Below are 19697 nucleotides of genomic sequence, written 5' to 3'. Positions count from 1 at the left end.
ATAGTCCATAAAAGCGCTATGCAAGGAACTTTGACATGTCAAGGTCATTGGTTCTTTTTAAGTAAGTTAATAAATTTGAGAAGATTAGATGATTGCAAATGTCTCATATCCTCTCCAGCTTGGCCTCATGTCTTGTCCCTTTGCTCTCTTTTTTATGCTGCTCAACCTCTAATCACTTTGTGCAAATTACACACTTGTTACAGTTTATGCATAATGCCACTTGAATTTTTTTTATGCTCACCTCTTCTGCCAACTGCTCTTCTGGTATTAGGTGCACACATTTATGAAATTTCAATAGCAGCACCTGACGCCCTTATTTTAGCAGAGGTCCAGTTGGCCTCTGCTCAAAGGTCGGATGCTGAGTTCCCAGGGGACAATGATAATAATTGCTGGAGAGATTTATTCTGTTCTATTTCCAGGACTCTAGCGAATATCCCATTATCACTCCACATCTCTAACCCATGTAATATCTGAGCAGTCACTTGAACCTGGACTATTTGCAGGACATCTCCCTATCCATTATATAGAAAACATAATCAAAATAATTTCACTTATCTACTTGGCCACTACTTGACTATCTATGCATAAGAGTGCATTTCCACCTCCTTTTATGCTCCCCGGCATGTGAAACACAAAGCATGCTGTTTCTGATGCCAGAGGTGCCATATAGTTATCTTGACTGATAGCCATGTATGGCCGAATCCCATGGATTTGCTGACTTCCCTTTCAAAGCCATCCAATTGGGCAACTATTGCTATATCTTGTGACAATTAAGCTCCACAGTTTCACTACATATTGTGTGAAGATACACTTATTATGTCCTGAATCTTCCTCCTTTTTCTTTCAGCTGACAGTCCTGAGTATAGATGACCTAACTGAACTGTGCTTTTGAAAGAGAGGGGTTGGAAGAATCTGATATCTGAGACATGAAATTATCATAGCTGAATTTATTTGAACTCCTCCATTTATAAAGTACAGTGTTCAAAGATTTGTTGTTGTTGTAACAGGTTAAATTGCTGTTACCCTGGAATGTATGGAGGTGGTCTGGGTCAAGGAAAGCCTCCTATACAAAACAAATGGCTGAAATTATAATTAAGATTTGTATAAATAACATGAAAACCACAAACATACGCTAGCATTTGTCAGTGTGCTTAGGCCATGGCTTGCCTTTTTTGTCCAGCTATACATAGCTGACTTGCTCTTCTGTCTTATCCACTTCGTTCTCTGTAAGTAGCAACGTATCCAACAGTATGGCCGACGAAGACTGGATTGGTGAGCTGCAAAGCCTATGGGTTTGGTACATGACTGGGTTGATCCCATTCCGCATCCCATGGTGCATCATGAAAAGCTTTGAGTTCTCGGCCACAGAGTTTCTGAAAGAGAGCCGACTGGAGCATTTCCGAAGGGGATTCCCCGGAGTTGAGGTCTGGTAATTGCAAGTGATGTACCTGCCAAAAGCTTCCCGGAATGTCTTGTTGAAAAGGGTGTAGACCAGTGGGTTCACACCTGAGGAAACATACCCAATCCAAACAAATATCTCCATGAGCATTTGGATGGAAGCCTCATTGCAGGATTTGCACAAAACAGAAGTGATGTTGGTGATAAAGAAAGGACACCACATCAGCAGAAAGAGAAAAAATACAATCCCCAAGACTTTGGAAGCCCGCTGTTCATTGGTGATGGTCTGAACGGACTTCTTCCCAATGGTGGACATCCTGCGCATTAGCAGTTCTTCGTTCCCATTGGAAACGGGCTTGTCCTTCCTGGGGCCATCCAACATGGCCACTTTTTCCGGCGAGGATCCCGGTGTAATGTCCCGCTGGAAGACTGTGGATACGGTACTCCAGGTCATGCGCTGAGGTGGTTTGTTGATCAAGTAAGCTTTCTTGCGTAAGACTCGGATGGTGAGAAAATATGTCACTACCATGATGGCCAGGGGGATGAAAAAGGCAGCTACTGAACCGTATATGATGAAATCTCCAAAACGTTCAGGTTTTAACACACAGGTGAAGTTGGGAGAGTTGTCACTATCTCCTATGCCACGAATTGGGATTGGGATGGCAATACCTGTAGAAGAAAGAGAAACCCAGTCAGCTTGAAGCCTTTTCATGAGTGACAATGAGAACAACTGAGGACTATTAAGAGCTTCTAATCAGAAGACATTACTCCCTATACATCTCCTGTGCCTTTGCATTTTGGCTTCTAGTGGTTTAGAAAGACTGACCTTGTCAAGAACTTTTGAGTGCTATTTCTGCTAAGATCAGTATTGAACCAAAATTTAGACATATCTTCTGGAACATCTGAGGTCTTTGAGGAGGTTAAACTTATATTTCCCCATCCTAAGGACTGTTGTCTATTTTGAAATGTTGTAAATGTATTAACCACTTTAAGAACCTTAGTTGTTTGGTGTAAAAATGTTCTCAAGTACAGTAGAGTCTCATCCAAACCTCGCTTATCCAAGTTTCTGGATTATCCAAGCCATTTTTGTAGTCAATGTTTTCAATATATAGTGATATTTTGGTGCTAAATTCGTAAATACAGTAATTACAACATAACATTACTGCGTATTGAACTGCTTTTTCTGTCAAATTTGTTGTAAAACATGATGTTTTGGTTCTTAATTTGTAAAATCATAACCTAATTTGATGTTTAATAGGCTTTTCCTTAATCCCTCCTTATTATCCAAGATATTTGCTTATCTAAGCTTCTGCTGGCTCATTTAGCTTGGATAAGTGAGACCCTACTGTAATAAGAGATTTGAAAGCCTCAGTATGTAGAAAACCCATGTTGGATTATAACCTGGGATGAGGCATTAAAATAAAAGATCACTGGTTTTGTAAGCACAGAATTATCTAGAAATCCTTTTGGACTGGAATGATCCAATATCTTCACTACCTGGCAATGGACATTTCTGAGACATTCTGGCTAGGGAATTCTGCTAGTGCAGTCCAAAAATGAAACTTCTGGGAGCCCCAGAGAAGTCCATTACTAGGTTCTGAAGGCATCATCCTTCTGTTAGTCCCCAGATCTTGGTTGTCAGAGGCACATTGAATTGGTCTTGGAGAATCCATGAAAAGAAGAATATTCCTCATGATAATGGTTTCTCTAATCCAGCAGACACTGATTTATCTCCCAGTCAGTCCTAAAACTTCTCTGAGCCCTAAGAGAAGTCTCATTTCAGAAACTGAGTGCATCTAATAAGTGATAAGATGAGGAGTGCTTGATTAATGCCACTCAAGAAAGCAATTTTCAAAGAGTTCTGCCTCTTATCCGTTTCCTTTCTTTGGCTTCCAAAGTGGCCTATTGTTTCCTCTGATTGCCAGAGATTCTCATAAATTTATTCATGTAGGAAGTAGTGCTTTTTATCAGGGGTGTAGGCATTGGCCAAAAAGGTTGCATCCTTTTTTTCCCACTTTCCCATTGTCTTCTGTGTAACTGATTTGTGAGTCATTCTTATTCTTGATGTTGCTTCCAATGTCTTCTGTGTGGCTTGCTGAGCGATTAATCTGTGGCGTTTGCTTCCTAGCCATTTGGAGTCGCCGGTTCAGTTCCTCCCATCCCCTCATTTATTCTCTTGTCTGCAGTTTACATTTTGTGCAAAAACCCTCTAGACATTAACCATGGGCAACATGCCATCTGCAGAGAGTTCAAAACTCACAGAGGAGCATAATATAAACCATTCATTTGCACCTCATTTATTACTAGATCCTTTTGCTCTGTGTACTTTTGATAATATGCTCATGCTTTCTCCCCTTCCTTTGCATCTTAACAGTCACACTCCCAGTTCTCCAAGGCCATTCTTCACTGTCCCTTCTTTCCTGATGGGTTTAGTGAGGCAATTCACCTTCCATGACTCACTCCGTTTTCAAATCAGAAATGTCGAAGGCAGAGCCTGATTCCTGCACACTCGAAATTGATGCTTGCTAGGCTTAGAGCATCAGCTGGCACAGAAAGCCAAAATTCTATCTTCTGGTGCTTGGAGAGTTTGTGGATTTTGGTCTGAGAACCCAGCTTTCACAGCTGAAATATATTATATAGTTTTCCATGAACTTGGTTGGGCTTTCACGCTTTGATGTGTTTTATCCAAGGTGTCAGATGTTTCCTCCCCAAACCCCTTGGGTTGGGGCCTAGCTTAGGGACACGGTCCAGGAATGTGTGTGCGATCTTGTGTTCTAGCCTTATTTCGTCAGGGAAAGAATGATCGTTCGTGTTGCACCAGACCTTGATTTAGGCAGATAGTGTGAAATTTGGGCAGGGATTTTGTAGAAGTGGCCTTCTGCCCGTTCTGCTTGGGACTCTGGATCAAGTTCAAAGCTCCAGCTTCTGGAATGAAGAGCTTGGACTTAATTTGAAGAACTGAACCAAGGGCTCATATTATCTAAGCTGCTCTTATTTTGTGCCGTGTTTCTCACTCCCTCCACCCTTCACCCCAAGCTAGCCAACGTGTAAAGTATACAACTTCTTTTTGGATGGCCACGTACCTATTGAAATCAGCCAGACCACGGTGATTTTGATGAGGGTGGTGGCCCGTGAGTTGTACTGGCTGGCCTGGATTGGCTTTTTGATGGCGATGTAACGGTCCAGGGAGATGGCACAGAGGTGCATGATGGAGGCCGTGGAAAAGAGGACGTCGAGAAAGAGCCAGACTGGGCACAAGTCCCGCGGAAGGGGCCAAGGGGTCTCTGCAAGAAAAAAACAGCAGGTTAGAGGGCTTCCTGTTAAGTATGAGAGCAAAAGGCGTTAATATTAAAAGTGAAGAAGTATCCTCACTTACTTATATAAAGAGAGCAATTTGGCAGAGATATAACATGTAATGCAGGCCTACTGGCCTGTTTTTATCTGTGTTTTCTAGATCTATGTAGCTCAGTACTTCCCAACCTGTGGTGTATAAATTAAAATATGGTCTGCGGCCTCACCGTTACTACACGGTTGTAACAAGAACAACTGGTCTCACAAAATCCTCTTATAATGCTGAGGCAACGGGGATGTCGGGAGGGGAGGGGCTGACTAACTCACGAACGGTGCGACAACAAGCCTCCTGACTGCTGCTTCTCCTCCCTTCTCCTGAGTGGAGTTGTTCCATGTAGCACCTGGAAGCAGAGGCGCCTTGATGTCTTCATTTTTAGGTCTGTTCCTGGGGTTATTTGGGGTGTTGATTCTGAAATTTGCTTTGGATAGACCACATCAGCTCTAGATTTATTAAATATGGTTTTCTATAGGCGAGCAGATGTCGACTACTGGATGGCATATGTTCTGTATCAGAAAATAGAGCTGATGTGGTCTATCCAATGCAATTTTCTCAATCAGCACCCCAAATAACCAACCCGAATCTAAAGTTGACCAAAGATTGATTTGTAAGCCTTGTGGCACTAATGTTGGAGAGTGGCCCCTGGTCAATAAAAAGGTTGGAAACCACTGATGTAGTTCAAGGTGTTTTGCTTCCTGCCTACATGAAGAGGTCACTTTTCCTTTCATCCCAAATGTCTTTAGCAGACTTTATTATCCTTTGAGATATTGTGTGGTTTCCGGGCTGCATGGCCATGTTGTAGCAGCATTTTCTCCTGATGTTTCACCTGCATATGCGGCTACCATCTTCAGAGGATCTTCAACCCGGAAACTACACAACAACCTAGTGATTCCAACCGTGAAAGCCATCGACAATACATTTATTATCCTTTGTTTAGAAGGGAGCACCTCTCTGCCTCAAGATGCCTTACATATAGACATGAGAGGCAGCATTAGGGACTCTTCTACCAAAGTTAGGTATCTTTCTTTTGTCTATCTACTCTCTTATCTGAGATATAACAATAAAAGTAGGTTTTTCCTTTTTCTTTCCAGTACACCCTGCATATTTTATTTCCTGTTTTCTACCATAAGCTCATATATAGCACCGGCTAAGCTGCGTTTCACTCTGCTATAGATCCCAAATATTCCTACATTTAATCCAATAATGTTACATATCTATTGGATTTGTGATTCATATCCCACTTTTCTTCCAGCACTTGGCCCAAGGCAGCTGACAACAAAATTAAAACCAAGTACAGATTTTTTTTAAAAAAACTATTAGCTCAATGAAATGGAGGAAGTAATATCCCTATTAATCTGACATCACTTTTTTAAAAGTTACTGAAAATAGAAGCATTTTTAAAAATAGCAGGGGATGTGTGCCATTCCTTTTCTGCCCTTATCAGCTCTTTGCTGTAAAATGGGACAGGGTGTTCCAGAGGCATCCATTCCAGGCCAATGTCTTAGGCTTATCCCCAGTCTTGTTTTATTTTTTAAACAAAAGCAGTGTGTTTTTGTATCTTGCATTTTGAGATGCATTGATTAAAAGATGGTTTGGCTTGCTTAGAATGATGCTGTGTGCCAGATGTAGTGACAGCATTAGGAATTCCTATACACATGTTGCACATGTTTAAAAGAAAGTGAGGTATAAAAACAATAACCTATTATTATTATTATTATTATTATTATTATTATTATTATTATTATTATTATTATTGGCATTTCAAGGCTGAAACTCTAATGCTTGAGCAGGTTGAAAAAGTACTTCTGTGCATGAGAGAAACAATTGTGTGTGGTAGAAAGAGAATGGATGTCTGGATAGATAGAAAGAAGGAAGGAAGGAAAAGATATGTATATGGTGCTTCTCTTCCTTTTTTTTCTCCTATCCCTTGCTTCTTAGGGACACACCACTTTCTATTCAAAGCTTTTAAAAATAAAGCTTTTTAAGTCAGGAGGTGCTGTGGTTTTAGCTTTGAATATGTTGTATGGATTTTAACTGAATTTTTTAAAAAAATATATTAGAATTGCATACTTTGTGACTATTTTATTTATCATAACATTGACTTACTTGCACATTATGTCACCACTCCCCTTGTCTATGATACACTGTCCACCTTGAAATTTTACACATTTGTCAGTTTCACACTTAAGGCCTTCATATTGTAGAGAACACACGTATTCTACATTACCATTATCAGCAATGATACAAGATTCAGTATTAACACAGTAGTGATGGCAAACATAATATTGGCATCTGTTAACAGTATATTCAGGCTTTCGTTCATCTAAAATGCTCATATCACTGCATGTTCTGTTAAACCAGTGGTTCTCAACCTGTGGGTCCCCAGATGTTTTGACCTTCAACTCCCAGAAATCCTAACAGCTGGTCAACCTGGCTGGGATTTCTGGGAATTGTAGGCCAAAACACCTGGGGACCCACAGGTTGAGAACTACTGTGTTAAACAATGACTTTCCTTCTTGACACACACAAGCTACACCTGAAGGATTGAGTAAACATAGGAACTTTATGGGGAGCTCCAAACATGGATTGAGGGAGTATATTTGTTTGTAACTATGTGGAACCTTTTGTCTTATCAATATCCATATCCAGAATTCTGTAGAACCATGGCCATTTTTCGGTCCTGCCTCATATATATATATATATAAAATGTCAATTCTGTGGAGATGGAGTAATCCTTGTTTACTGCTCATACATATGTCCAAATCAGAGCCATCAAAAAGAACACTGCCAATTACTGAAAATTTAGAATCAGCCCAGAACAAATGCTGACTGAAGTGAACTGCAAGTCCTGTTGGTCATTGTAGGTTTTTTTGTACTAATGTACTACTTGTACTACTTAGTACTTTTTTGTACTAATTGTACTACTAATTAAGTACAATGGATGTAATTAAAGTACCATCCATTGCTGCTGCTTCTATATGAGAATAGTCTCCAATTACTGTCCAGTAGTACATCATATCATGCCTTTTGGAGGTTTTACAGCAATTGCATATGGGTCTCCTGCCATATTTGTAACTGAATTAACTGTGAATTTTTAAAATACTATTAATATTTAATTTTGTTTTGTTGTTTTGGATATTTGTAGATTTGAAATTGAATTGAAAGTACTTTTTAATGTAAGCCGCTTTGAATTTCCTTTGTGGAGAGAAAAAGTGGGGTATAAATGAACATATTGTAATAATAAACAATAATAAAGCATCTGAGCACGTGGCAAGTCTCAAGAGTCCTCCTGTGAGCATGGAGAGAGGCAAGATGTCTCCTGAGAGTCAGTTGGCTAGATAGCTAGTCAAATGCCAACCATTCTGCCCATCTGCTGGCCCTGGTCCATCTCATCCTGAAGCTAATTGCTTCTCAAAAGGAACAGAAAACTACCCGCTCTTTGTCTCCTGTGTTAACATAGTGACATTGAGGGACAAACGATCACATAAACCAAAAGGATTTGTTTGGTTTCCTTAACTATAAGTTACGTTATTTTTTTTGTCTATCATCAAGGAAAAACCAGAATTAGTATCCCCAGAATTGAAGCAGAAGAAAGACAATCCCTCAAGTCTTGCGGAAACCGTCTTTTAAAACAATGCCCTGTGCAGTCTGCTTCTTCTTGCAAAATTCAAACAAAGATATATAATCTATTCTAAAATGTCTTCCATGTTAGGACTGAGTTTATGTTTGAAAGTTTTTAAGTGCAGAAAATGGCCAAAGGCCAAATCTGCTTATCCCTGTGAGTTACTATGACTCTTGCCTCAAATGCCTTCCAAGTAGGTTACACAGGACAGCTTTCTCCAATGTAGTTGCATTGGGCTACAGCTCCAATAGCCCTTGTGTGTTGTGTTATTCTGACTGGCTTTTAAAACTGAAAGTTTTTGAAAGAAAGGGCTGAGGGTGCACTTTCGTTTTAAACTGAACAGTTTTAATTGCTTCTTATCATTTAATTGCCTTTTGTCTTTTTAAAGAGTAGTTTTAAATCATTTTCATAATGGGAATAACTTCATTTTTAGCTGCATTATTCTTTTAAAAATTGTTAACCTTGAGCCTTGATTTTGGGAGAAAGTCAGGATATAAATAGAAATCATTATCAATCAAGGAATGATGATAATAATAATAATAATAATAATAATAATAATAATAATAATAATAGTTTTATTCCTTGCCCACCTCTCCTCGAGGCAAGTTGCAACATAGTTAAAACATATAATCATTGTAAACATTGTATAAAATACACATATCAAAACATATTTCTGTAAAATACATATTAGAATATACAGAATAAAGATTAAAACACAGAAGATGAGTTTAAAAATTCCTGATTGATTAAAACTGGCTGGGTATGGCAGCTTTAGTCTGGTGTGCTCATTCTGAGGCTCTACATTTGTTTTTGCACTGAGCTACTTTATAATACATAGAGAGGGCTACTATATGTTTTTCGAAATTCTCATTTTGATGCAAGAAATCTTGCACTGGGGTTATTGTCCTGTTTTCATGGGACAACGTTCAGCCCTGACAGCAATTTGAATTTATACAACCCAGCTTTGCTTCCACTTTATTTGTGTGGTGCTAGTTTTGTGGAGTGGGTTGCCATGAAGAGTACAGGACAGACCCATTGGGCCTTTGGCATCTGGATAACACAATATGTTGCTCAAGTCCCATGATATACAATGGCATAGCAATATGGTGCCTCTTGTATCAATGGTTGCTTTTCTTTTCTTTGAGGGGGATATATTTCAAGCTGTGGATTATTAAATGTGTGAACGCAAAATGTATGGATATGGAGGGCCAACTGTATATGAGAGCATTTTATACACTGGTGGTTATTACATTTCTACAGAAGGATTGTGCATTAATAGCACCAAATTACTACATCTATTATTATTATTATTATTATTATTATTATTATTATTATTATTATTATTATTACTATTACTACTACTACTACTATTACTACACCACATGTGCTTTTTGCTCTCTCTGACCTGGATCTGGTTGCTGCAATATGCTACCCTTTGCACATTTCTCAGAGTGGTGGTAAGGGAAGTCAGACAACATCTGGAGTACTGTGTTCAGTTCTGGTGTCTCGTTTTAAGGAATCAGAAAAGCTGGAGCAGGTTCAGAGAAGCACACAAAGATTATAAGAGATTTGGAGAACAAAACATATGAGGAAAGCTTGAAGGATCTGGGCATGTTCAGCATGGTGGAGAGAAGACTAAAGACCACATCAGTTGCCCTCTTTAAAAACCTCAGAGAAGAGGAGGCAGGCTCTTTTTGCCCCAGAGGGTAGGAATATGTTTAATGGTTAAGGAGGGTAGAATTCAGTTCAATATTAGAAGGAACTCCTCGGCCATGAAAGCCTTTGTTGTGCAACTAGTTGCTCTGCGTATCCAACACACTCCTCTATGGCAATTGCTTCTTATCAGCCCTTGGCTCTCAGCAGTTGTAAAGAGAAAAGCTTGAGTTCTGTGATAGTGAGGAATGAATAAAAACACTCAGAGCTTTTTTTTTCAAAAAAGAATGGACAGCATTTGAAATGAAATAGGAAGAGGCTTGCGTGCTGAATAGCTGGTGAGCTGTCGAGCAAACCTTTTAAATGTTTTTCTTGAATTTATTGGGTTTTTAATATCTTTTTTCTCTCTCCCGGAGCTCAGTCTTGCCAGAAGAAATAAAGGCTTCAGATAACCAATTAAATAGGCATGTTTGAAACCCTCGACTTCTATCAAGCAAGGCCAGCCTTTTTTTTTCCCTGTGCTTTAAAGTGAAGTTGTTGAAAACCAAGTAATGTGTGGCCTTTTTGTGTGCAGGTGTATGCTTTACATGTCAAGAGGAGGAGGGCCAGTGGTGAATAGCTGGGTTTCCAATGAATGATTCAGTGTTTCCTCCACTTTATACAGTGCTCCATAGATGCTATCTCCTTCGGCTGATCCCTTTGAGGAGGGGGATTGCATCAGTTTACCCCTCCCCAGTGGCTGCATTTCAGCATTTCTTTATTTCTACACTATATTTTACTGTATAACATTAAGACTGATATCTGAAATATTAAGGGCAGATACTTCATTGTTTTGTGACTAAGTTGCTGGGTGTTTTTTTGGTCTGAATCTCATTTTGGCTGATAAGAAGTAGCTTTGGCCAGATAGGTCCTCCTTCCCTTTGCTGTGAAATGCAAATAAATGGCAGGAAGTAGTAATCCTGATGCTGAGAGATGATGGAGAACAATCGTAACAGATCTTGAGGTCCTCAGTGCAAATCTCACCTTAGCTGTACATGCAAACCACCCTCAGCTCCTTCTGTGGCTTCTATAGGGATTGTAAAGTTTTTATTTTTAGATAGCTAGCACAGTCCCTGTTGACTGCAGGATTCTAAGATTTGTGGTCCCAAAAATAACATTTCTGGATTAAATATTATGTCAGTATCAATGTTATTGCTGTTGTTGTTCACCTTGAAGTCATTATTGACTTAAGGCCTACCTATCATGGAGTTTTCTTGGCAAGATTTGTTCAGAGGAAGGCATGTCTTTATCTTTGAGACAGAGAGGGTTTCATCTGCCCAAAGGCATCCAGTAAGTTTCCTTGGCCAAATGGGCATTCAAACACTTGTTTCCAGAGTCATAGTCAAAAGTTAATTAGATTTAAGGTGATGTGTTATTCAGATTTTAAAGTAAATAGTGGTTAAGAGAAGGCCTGGATTATTTTTGTTTTTTAAACAACAATTGTATTGTTTATATGTGTTAGATTTTACACATGGTGATGCATATCATTTCCATAGAATACTTCATTTTAATCCTACTTATACATTTGTCCTTAAAATTCCCTCTAAACGCAGTGATTGTTAACATTTTGTGCAAACGTTTGGCTTAAGGATATACAGGGTTTGGACAAGTTGTGTGAAAGGCAAAGACTGTTCTGCCATCAGTTTACAAGGGACTAAATCTCCATACATTTTTATACATGTAATATATGAACACAGTGCTTTATCCCTCTAAGTGTCGATGTGCCCTGAAAGCACACCATTGCCGTTTGGAATCAAAATGTGGAATGCTCAGCAGTGGCTCCTGTCCTGATATTTCTCCATGAAAATACCTTAGATTTGCTCCAATGAGTTTCTGAAACTCCATTTGCCAGTGGCCTAAAGTATTGGCGCTCAAGCTTTCTCCATTACATCCTGCCATCTAGATTAGCTTGTTTGCTTTCTCTTTAGGAACTTCTTTAAATCCTATGCCACTCCATGATATGCTGGATCCGGAAGTGAGGTACTTCAATGGCCTTCTGTTGTATCTGCAGTTTCATGTAATTGGTTCAGCCAGGAACTGACACCAGTGGACAATATCTAGACCTGCTGGTGGATCTCTGTGTGGTTTGAGTTTGATCAGAAAGGACTTCAGATTGTGGCTGATTAACTACAGCAGCAACAATATGACCTTTGTCTTACCTAAACTGTTCTGTTTAAACTCAGTGAAATCGGAGTAGCTGGAAGTAATTTCTTGCATGGAATTACTATGAACTTTATTCAGAAGCTAGCCAATGTGGAATCCTTTTGCATTGCAGAGTTATAACTCGTAGTATGATTCTACTTCAGTTGCCATGATGGCATCCTCTGCAGTTTGGTCGAGCACCAGATCCTTCTGATTTCAGATGTTGAATATCCCTCTCTAAATTGCAAGCCCTATGATTCCATGAGATGGAAACATTGCAGTTAAAGTGGGATCATAGTACTATAAATGGGTTGTGTGAACTGGCCCCCAGCCTAAACAGAGTTTATTGTGTGGGGTCAAAGAGATATCTTTTGAGACTGTACATCTACCATTTGCTAATTATCCCCATTAAGAAACTACTGAAGAATGCCAGAGCCCCCCAAACTAATTTAAAAATTGCCTTAAAAAATTTGAGATGGTCTTGTTTCAAACAGTTCCCACATTTCCTTTCTTACATCCACTCCATAAATAGCTGTCAGAATTCAAAGGAGATAATATTTGTGTTGAATGTCAAGATCCTATACAACTCTGGAAACAACTGTGAAGTCTTCAAAGGGCCTAATTGGCCGATCTTGGCACTGATGACACTTTATTTATACAGTTATCTGGCTAATGAATTTTTAAAGGATTACTAGTTCTTTCTTCTGTCCAGTAACTTGGAGCTTTTTGCTCCTAGTGTAAATGCTTACTCTTCAAGCTTTTGCTGAGGAGGCTAGGACAAAAAAAGATGCTTACTGCCGAATAGACCTCTTATGGAAACACATTCAGCTCTTATGTGTTTTCAGACTACCTGGAAACAACTTTAATTATGATTTCTAACTTTCCCCTGCTTTTTAAACATCTTGCAAAATGTAAGATAGCTTTTAAAATTAAGACTCATTATGTGTTTTTCTTTATACTTCAGTTACTGATACCTTAACTCCGAATTAATGGGCAGATTATCTAGTAATAATAAAAGAAAACAGGAAGCTAGAAAGAGGAAAAAATGCTGGGAAGTTTAATAGGCTGACATTGGAATGTTTGCCACTTTTTGGTGCTCTTTTTGTGTGTACGGTCCTTCTCCCAATTCCTGAACTCTTTGTTTATTGTGAATGTCATGTTGCAAGATTCCCCAAATTATCAATTGCAAACTGAATTGATTGCAAGTTTTATCGTAAGAGAGATGGCATCAAAAAAGCCTCTAAAAAAAGAATATTTTAATAATTTTTATTAATGTTTTTTCCCCAGTGTTTACTACTGAAAATCAAAAGGTGCTCGTTCTTATCTGGTTTTAGAGGGGAAAGGGGTGCCCTTGTTTTGTGACTGTTGTTGGAGGTCTCGGTCTGAGTGGTCCATCTCTGGAGACCAAGGTGTTGTGGGGCTGCATCTATGCTCATCTTCAGTCAACATGGTCATGTGGGAGAGGCATCATTTTATTTATTTATTTATTTATTTATTTATTTATTTATTAGACTTGTATACCGCTACTCCCAATTTGGCTCGGAGCGGTTTACAGAAATAGATTAAAACAATACAATTAGCTTTAAAATAACACCAGCAACATCTGGAGATCCAAGGCTGGAAACCACCACCTTAGGAAAGGCCTCAGTCATGTTTAGAGGGACTTATAGAGACTGAAAATGCTACCGTGAGATTCCAAAATACAGATATATTCATTATGTTTCCAGAGAGGATAATTTAATGGTTGTTTTTGCTGTATGCCTTCAGGTCATCTCTAGCAATCCTAAATTGAACCTATTCTGGAGTCTTCTGAGGATAAGAATATGTGATGTGTCCAAGGTTTCTCATGGAGTTTTCCTGGTCAAGCAATGAATCAAACCCTGGTCTCCAGAGTCATAATCCAGTACTCAAACCATTATGCCACCCTGGCTTTCTGGTAGCAAAAGAGTGAATGACAGTAGCCAACCGTTTTAGATAAGATTTATTGATGTGACTTCCTCAAAGTGCTTAAGAGATCACTTCTTGGTTGCAGACATATCCATGCCTGCGATCTCTCTCTTGGTCATATAATAATTTAAGGAAATTCTGTTACAGATGTAAATCTTGTCTGTATGCTGGCCACCTTATCTCAGTGCCACAGCCACCATATCTAAATCTGCAGACCATAATAGTGTCCTATTTTACAAGGCTTGAAGTTGCTAAGATGACAAGAGAATCCATCAGAATAAGATAACAAAAGAATTCATCAGAGCACTTCGTACACTGTTCTGTGATTTGAGTGCCCTGTTGTAGTACCTCTGATATTCTGTTGGAAAGTTGGAAAGTTAAGGATCCTAGTCTGCCATTTAGTTCCTTTTCTTTGAATTATTATATCTGCCTGTCTGCCTGTCTGTCTGATTAAGGCCTGAGGTCCGCAGGAAGGTCCTCTACAAGAGGACACGAGAGGGTTGTGCCATACTTCTCTTAAAATTAAAACCTTTTGGGCTTTATTTACTTTAAATATACATTTACATGGCTTTTAATGGTTGTAGCTTTCGATTGTGTTTTAAATGGCTGTGTTTAAGCTATTTTATTCTGTTCAAGCTAATTAGCTGTTTTAATTTGGAATTACTTTAGATTGTTGTTGTGTCCCTGCTTCACCCTAAAATCCACCAGTGAAGGGCAGGTTATAAACATACAAACAAATAAACAAATACTCAGCCAAAAGTCTCCCAGAGCAGATCATAGGATAAGTATCACAACAGTCCCTGATGAATTTTGTGATCGTGAATTTTATATCCATGCATGGAAATGACTCACTTGGCACAGTTTATGGTAAATGTAAGTCATTCTCACAGACCTTGTGTTTGGATTAAAGTATACAAAAGACAAGATACTTGTTTCCTCCAAAGTTGCTTCAAATTTGCCCTTATCAGCTAAACTTCAGGTACAATTTTTGTGTGTGTTTTAGTGTTAGGTGACATGTGGCTAATACATTTGATGAATTTTCCAATTTTTTCAGAACATTCTAAACTATAGGTTTGGTGTTTGGTATACATTCTTGTTAATATGGCAAAGTTTCTTGCAAGAAGCAAAATATGGATTTTTAAATTCCCAATTAGGGACAAGACTGAAGGGCAGATATTCAAATGGTACTAGTGCTTTCTGAAGTAGTGTAACCATTGCAGAAATGCATTAGCATCCACAATAATCTCATAACATTTGTTGTAGTAGTGTGGGTGTGGGTGAATACGCGCACAAATGCACCTCCACTAAAGGTTGAAACTGCATCTCTCTCCCATACTTCAAAGCAATGCAGGGTCGAAAACCAATTAATACATTTTTTAATAAACTATTAACGGTGCCTTGCAGTTTTACCACTTTCCTGTCTGCTGTAAATTTCTCGGCCCTTTCTCCTATACCCAACGTTTTACATAATGCAGATTTCTTAACATAGCAAAAGCAGTGTAGGGAAAAGGGAGGGAGATGCTCCTGAAAATCGTCAATTGAAATGTTAATGAAGTTTCACATACATAGTAAGATTTATAGCTTCCTTAATATCAGGAGGGCAGACTGACAAATTCTTGTTAGAAAGCATGTTACATGGGGAAATGTGCACCGAAATGAGCTTTGTTTCTATAAAGTGAGATCAGACAGCTGTGTCAACTCTGTATATGAGCTGCAAAAGACAGACTTGGGACAATATTGCACATCACCGGCAACTGAAGGCAATTTCCATCTGGTCTGCCTATGTTACAGACCCCTTGTCTGGATTTTGTAGGAATTGTGTGTGTTTTACTTTAAAACCAACGTAATGGTTGTAGGTAGCAGGAGCATTGAGCTTCCGCCAAGTAGATGGTTATTTCAGTGTGGCGTTGTGGCGTTCCCTCGCTATGTTTTTTGCTTTTGTGTTGGTTGGGGATTGAGGAGTTTAGCGGGTGCGTACGCGTCTATTTTGCAAAGGAAAGGATGGTGTCGGAAGAGCGCTTGGTCTGAGCCAAAGCACTGACGTAGACACACATGCACACGCACAATGAGAGCCCCGAACTTACCAGACAGTATCGTCGAAAGGGCCAACGGCATCACAAACAACCCAACCAGCAAATCAGCCACCGCCAGAGACATGAGGAAGTAATTGGTGGCGTACTGCAGTTTCTTCTCCAGCGACACGGCCAGAATGACAAGGATATTCCCTCCGATGGTGGGTATGATGACCATCAGGGTGAGCAGAGCGGTCCAGCGCAGCGTGCCAGAGGCCAGGTGCCCAGATCCATTGTCAGAAGTGTTCATTTTGGAATCTGGTGAAAAGTGTTCCGAGATGGTGTGTTGTTCAGACATTTCGCAGCGTCTCGGAACTTGCTTTCCCTCTCCTTCCTTGTACGATCCTGGCGGAGGATCAGCATTGTAAACGGCTCATCTGCTACTGCAACAGGTTCTGCTCTGGTCACACATATATTTCCACGGTTTTCTATTCCATTCCTTCCCTGGATACTCACAAAATATTTTAAAAACAAGCGTGTTGACTTGGGTCCATCCCTAAATATAGATCCCAGCGATCAGGCTGTTCTTGAATGAAAAGGAGTTTAAACACTGTAGTAGATTAGCTCCTGGTATCTTCACACACAGCTCTCATGCTCCAAGACGTCGTGATGAAAAGTTTCCCCTAGGTAACAAAGAGGTTAAAATGCCAATTTTTAGAATTGATGTGCAGGAATTATAACATTGAACATGAAGGTTGATTTACATTTGTACATTCATATTCTCCAAAGTCTGTAAGAGCATCTAAAGTACACCTCTAGTTAATTTTAACAAGGTTAAGCAGCAATCATTTGCAGGTCTGCTGAGAAGGAATTCCTCTTAAATCCAGTATGACTTGCTCCCAGTAATCTGGGATTATAACCTGGAATTGTCTGGAAGTCTCGGTCATCAAATAGGAAAGCTGAATAACCTCAAACTAGATTTTAGGTTTTGTAAATTCTTGAACTATAGACAACTTCTACCGCTCCCTTCCCTCTTATAAAGTCATTTTTTGGCTCCTGTCTTGGCACTTATTTGTTGTCAGTACACACAGCATGTTACAATTCATGCATCAAAACAACAAGCATTATTACCAACTGTTTGGAAGGAATAAGATCTTACCTTTAATTTGCCCAATTGGAAATGCTTGGAAGAATTCTCCTGCTGCTCTAACTGGATAAATTTCTCCAAAGAGTGTGTTTGTTGTCTTCTTAATTCGTCACATTTTTTTCAGACGTCTTCCTCTAATTGCACTGCGTTCTTCGAAGGCAGCCAGCCAGCCATGCGCTTTCACAACTGAATTTTCCAGCACAGTCAGATCCACTTTGGGATTATGCCCCTGGTTTCCTTTTTTTTATTATTGTCAAGTCGAAGAGGAGAATGCCTTGAGGCCGGCGCCTCCTTCCCGCTGCCCTGCTGTTGTTGAGTCTCTGTAATTTCACATGCTTATCGGGTCTCCCGAAGGCTTCCCAGCCCTTCCTCTATCTACATCTCACTCTCTGTGCTGCCTCCGCTGTCTTTCATTCGTTGGCTAAACTTGCAGCCTGCCGGTATCATCTGTTGATTGACTCATTCCAGCGCATCCAGCTGCAGCGCATAAAAGCGGAGTAACAAATGAGCGGAGATTCTCTCCACCACTCCTTTTGGGTTTTTTGCATCTGGAGAAGAGCCATAGAAGGTTGTTTCTCACTTTTTTTTTCCATCCAGTGTTCCAAACCTGCAGCGCCCGGCCTGGGTCCATAACTCTAAATCAAGCATGGGCAAACTTGGGCCCTCCAGGTGTTTTGGACTTCAACTCCCACAATTCCTAACAGCCTACCGGCTGTTAGGAATTGTGAGAGTTGAAGTCCAAAACACCTGGAGGGCCCAAGTTTGCCCTGTTTGCTCTAAATGTGCTGAACCAGCAAATGACCATTTTTTTACTGGATTATGTAAGAATTCCCTGCTCTTTTAGTCTTATACATTTAAGCACAAACTGCACTTGAGTTGTCTGCATGACACCCATAGTCTCGGCTTTATCTCTAATATTTCTCATGCCTCAAGTGCTCACGGTGTTTCTAGCACTCATTCAATGTTCCTAGGCCTCTAACTCCGTAGAATTACTGGCTCAATGTTGTGGACTCTTATGTTGGTGTGACAAACTCACTTTTTGACATCTTTAATGATTCCATAGCATTGAGCTGTGGCAGTTCAAGTGATGCATTAATTCTACAGTGTAGCCGCACTCTTAAAACCTCAGATGTTCTGTTATATCATCTGCAGTTTGCTGTGCCATAAACACAACACTTATTACAATATTTTGAGAATATTATGCTCATAGAATTCCATTTAAATGTATACAGTTGTCACTGTGGTTTGGAATAATGTGAAAATCATATTTTTAACTTATAACAATTCTTATGTTATGACTCATAGAAAGTTTGAAGTGTATTTGTTAAACATTCATGGATATTTAAGAGTGCATTACAAAAAAGTGCTAATACTGGCTGAGCATCCCTTAACCAGAATCCAAAATATGAGATAATGACACCTTTGCTTCCCAATGGTGGTGGTGTATTATTGTTTTTGTTACAGTAGAGTCTCGCTTATCCAACATAAACGGGCCGGCAGAACATTGGATAAGCGAAAATATTGGATAATAAGGAGGGATTAAGGAAAAGCCTATTAAACATCAAATTACATTATGATTTTATAAATTAAGCAGTAAAAAATCATGTTTTACAACAAATTGTCAGAAAAAGCAGTTCAGCACAAGGTAACGTTATGTAGTAATTACAGTAGAGTCTTGCTTATCCAAGTTCCGCTTATCCAAGGTTCTGTATTATCCAACCCAGTTTGCCTTTTAGTAGTCAATGTTTTTGTAGTAAATGTTTCAATAAATTGTGAAATTTTGGTGCTAAATTCATAAAGACAGTAAATATTACATAACGTTATCATGTACTGAACTGCTTTTTCTATCCATTTGTTGTAAAGCATGATGTTTTGGTGCTTACTTTGTAAAATCGTAACATAATTTGATGTTTAATAGGCTTTTCCTTAATCCCTCCTTATTATCCAACATTTTCGCTTATCCAGTGCCAGCCCGTTTATGTTGGATAAGTGAGACTCTTCTGTACTGTATTTATGAATTTAGCACCAAAACATCACAATATATTAAAAACATTGACAACTAAAAGGCAGACTGCGTTGGATAATACAGAACGTTGGATAAGCGAAGGTTGGATAAGCGAGATTCTACTGTATTACCCTGCTTTTCTCTCTTAAATTAGACTCAAAGAAATTCATTATACACAAAATTTTGTTTGATATGATTGAGTGTGATTTATTGTTATAATTGTATTATTTTACTTTGTTTAATAATGTGTATTATGTTGTTATGTAATGTTTGTGTTGCTTTTATGACTGTAAACCGTCCTGAGTCCCATCCGGGAGATAGGGCGGTATATAAATAAAGTATTATTATTATTATTATTATTATTATTATTATTATTATCAACA

At 39.1% G+C, this 19697-nt stretch overlaps 2 protein-coding genes across 3 annotated transcripts in view; one reads left to right on the top strand and one right to left on the bottom strand.

Annotated features, from left to right (window-relative positions):
* Window positions 1–19697, top strand: part of psmd1 (proteasome 26S subunit, non-ATPase 1) — a 134605-nt gene that overhangs the window by 43039 nt on the left and 71869 nt on the right. The window lies entirely within an intron of this gene.
* Window positions 933–17941, bottom strand: htr2b (5-hydroxytryptamine receptor 2B). 2 transcript variants are annotated; one of them, XM_008120016.3, is made up of 4 exons: window positions 17322–17941; window positions 16235–16845; window positions 4482–4682; window positions 933–2067 (listed from the first exon to the last, which is right to left on the bottom strand). In XM_008120016.3, the coding sequence occupies exons 2-4, from the start codon at window positions 16518–16520 to the stop codon at window positions 1181–1183; spliced, it is 1374 nt and encodes a 457-aa protein (XP_008118223.1). In that variant the 5' UTR covers window positions 16521–16845; window positions 17322–17941; the 3' UTR covers window positions 933–1180. The 2 variants fall into 2 exon arrangements, with proteins under 2 accessions (XP_008118223.1, XP_062832966.1); XM_062976896.1 differs by lacking the exon at window positions 17322–17941 and having other exon boundaries at window positions 16235–17309.

The sequence above is a fragment of the Anolis carolinensis genome, chromosome 3, assembly GCF_035594765.1.
Source record: "Anolis carolinensis isolate JA03-04 chromosome 3, rAnoCar3.1.pri, whole genome shotgun sequence".
Taxonomy (NCBI): Eukaryota; Metazoa; Chordata; class Lepidosauria; order Squamata; family Dactyloidae; genus Anolis; species Anolis carolinensis.
This window is presented reverse-complemented; position numbering and strand designations above follow the sequence as displayed.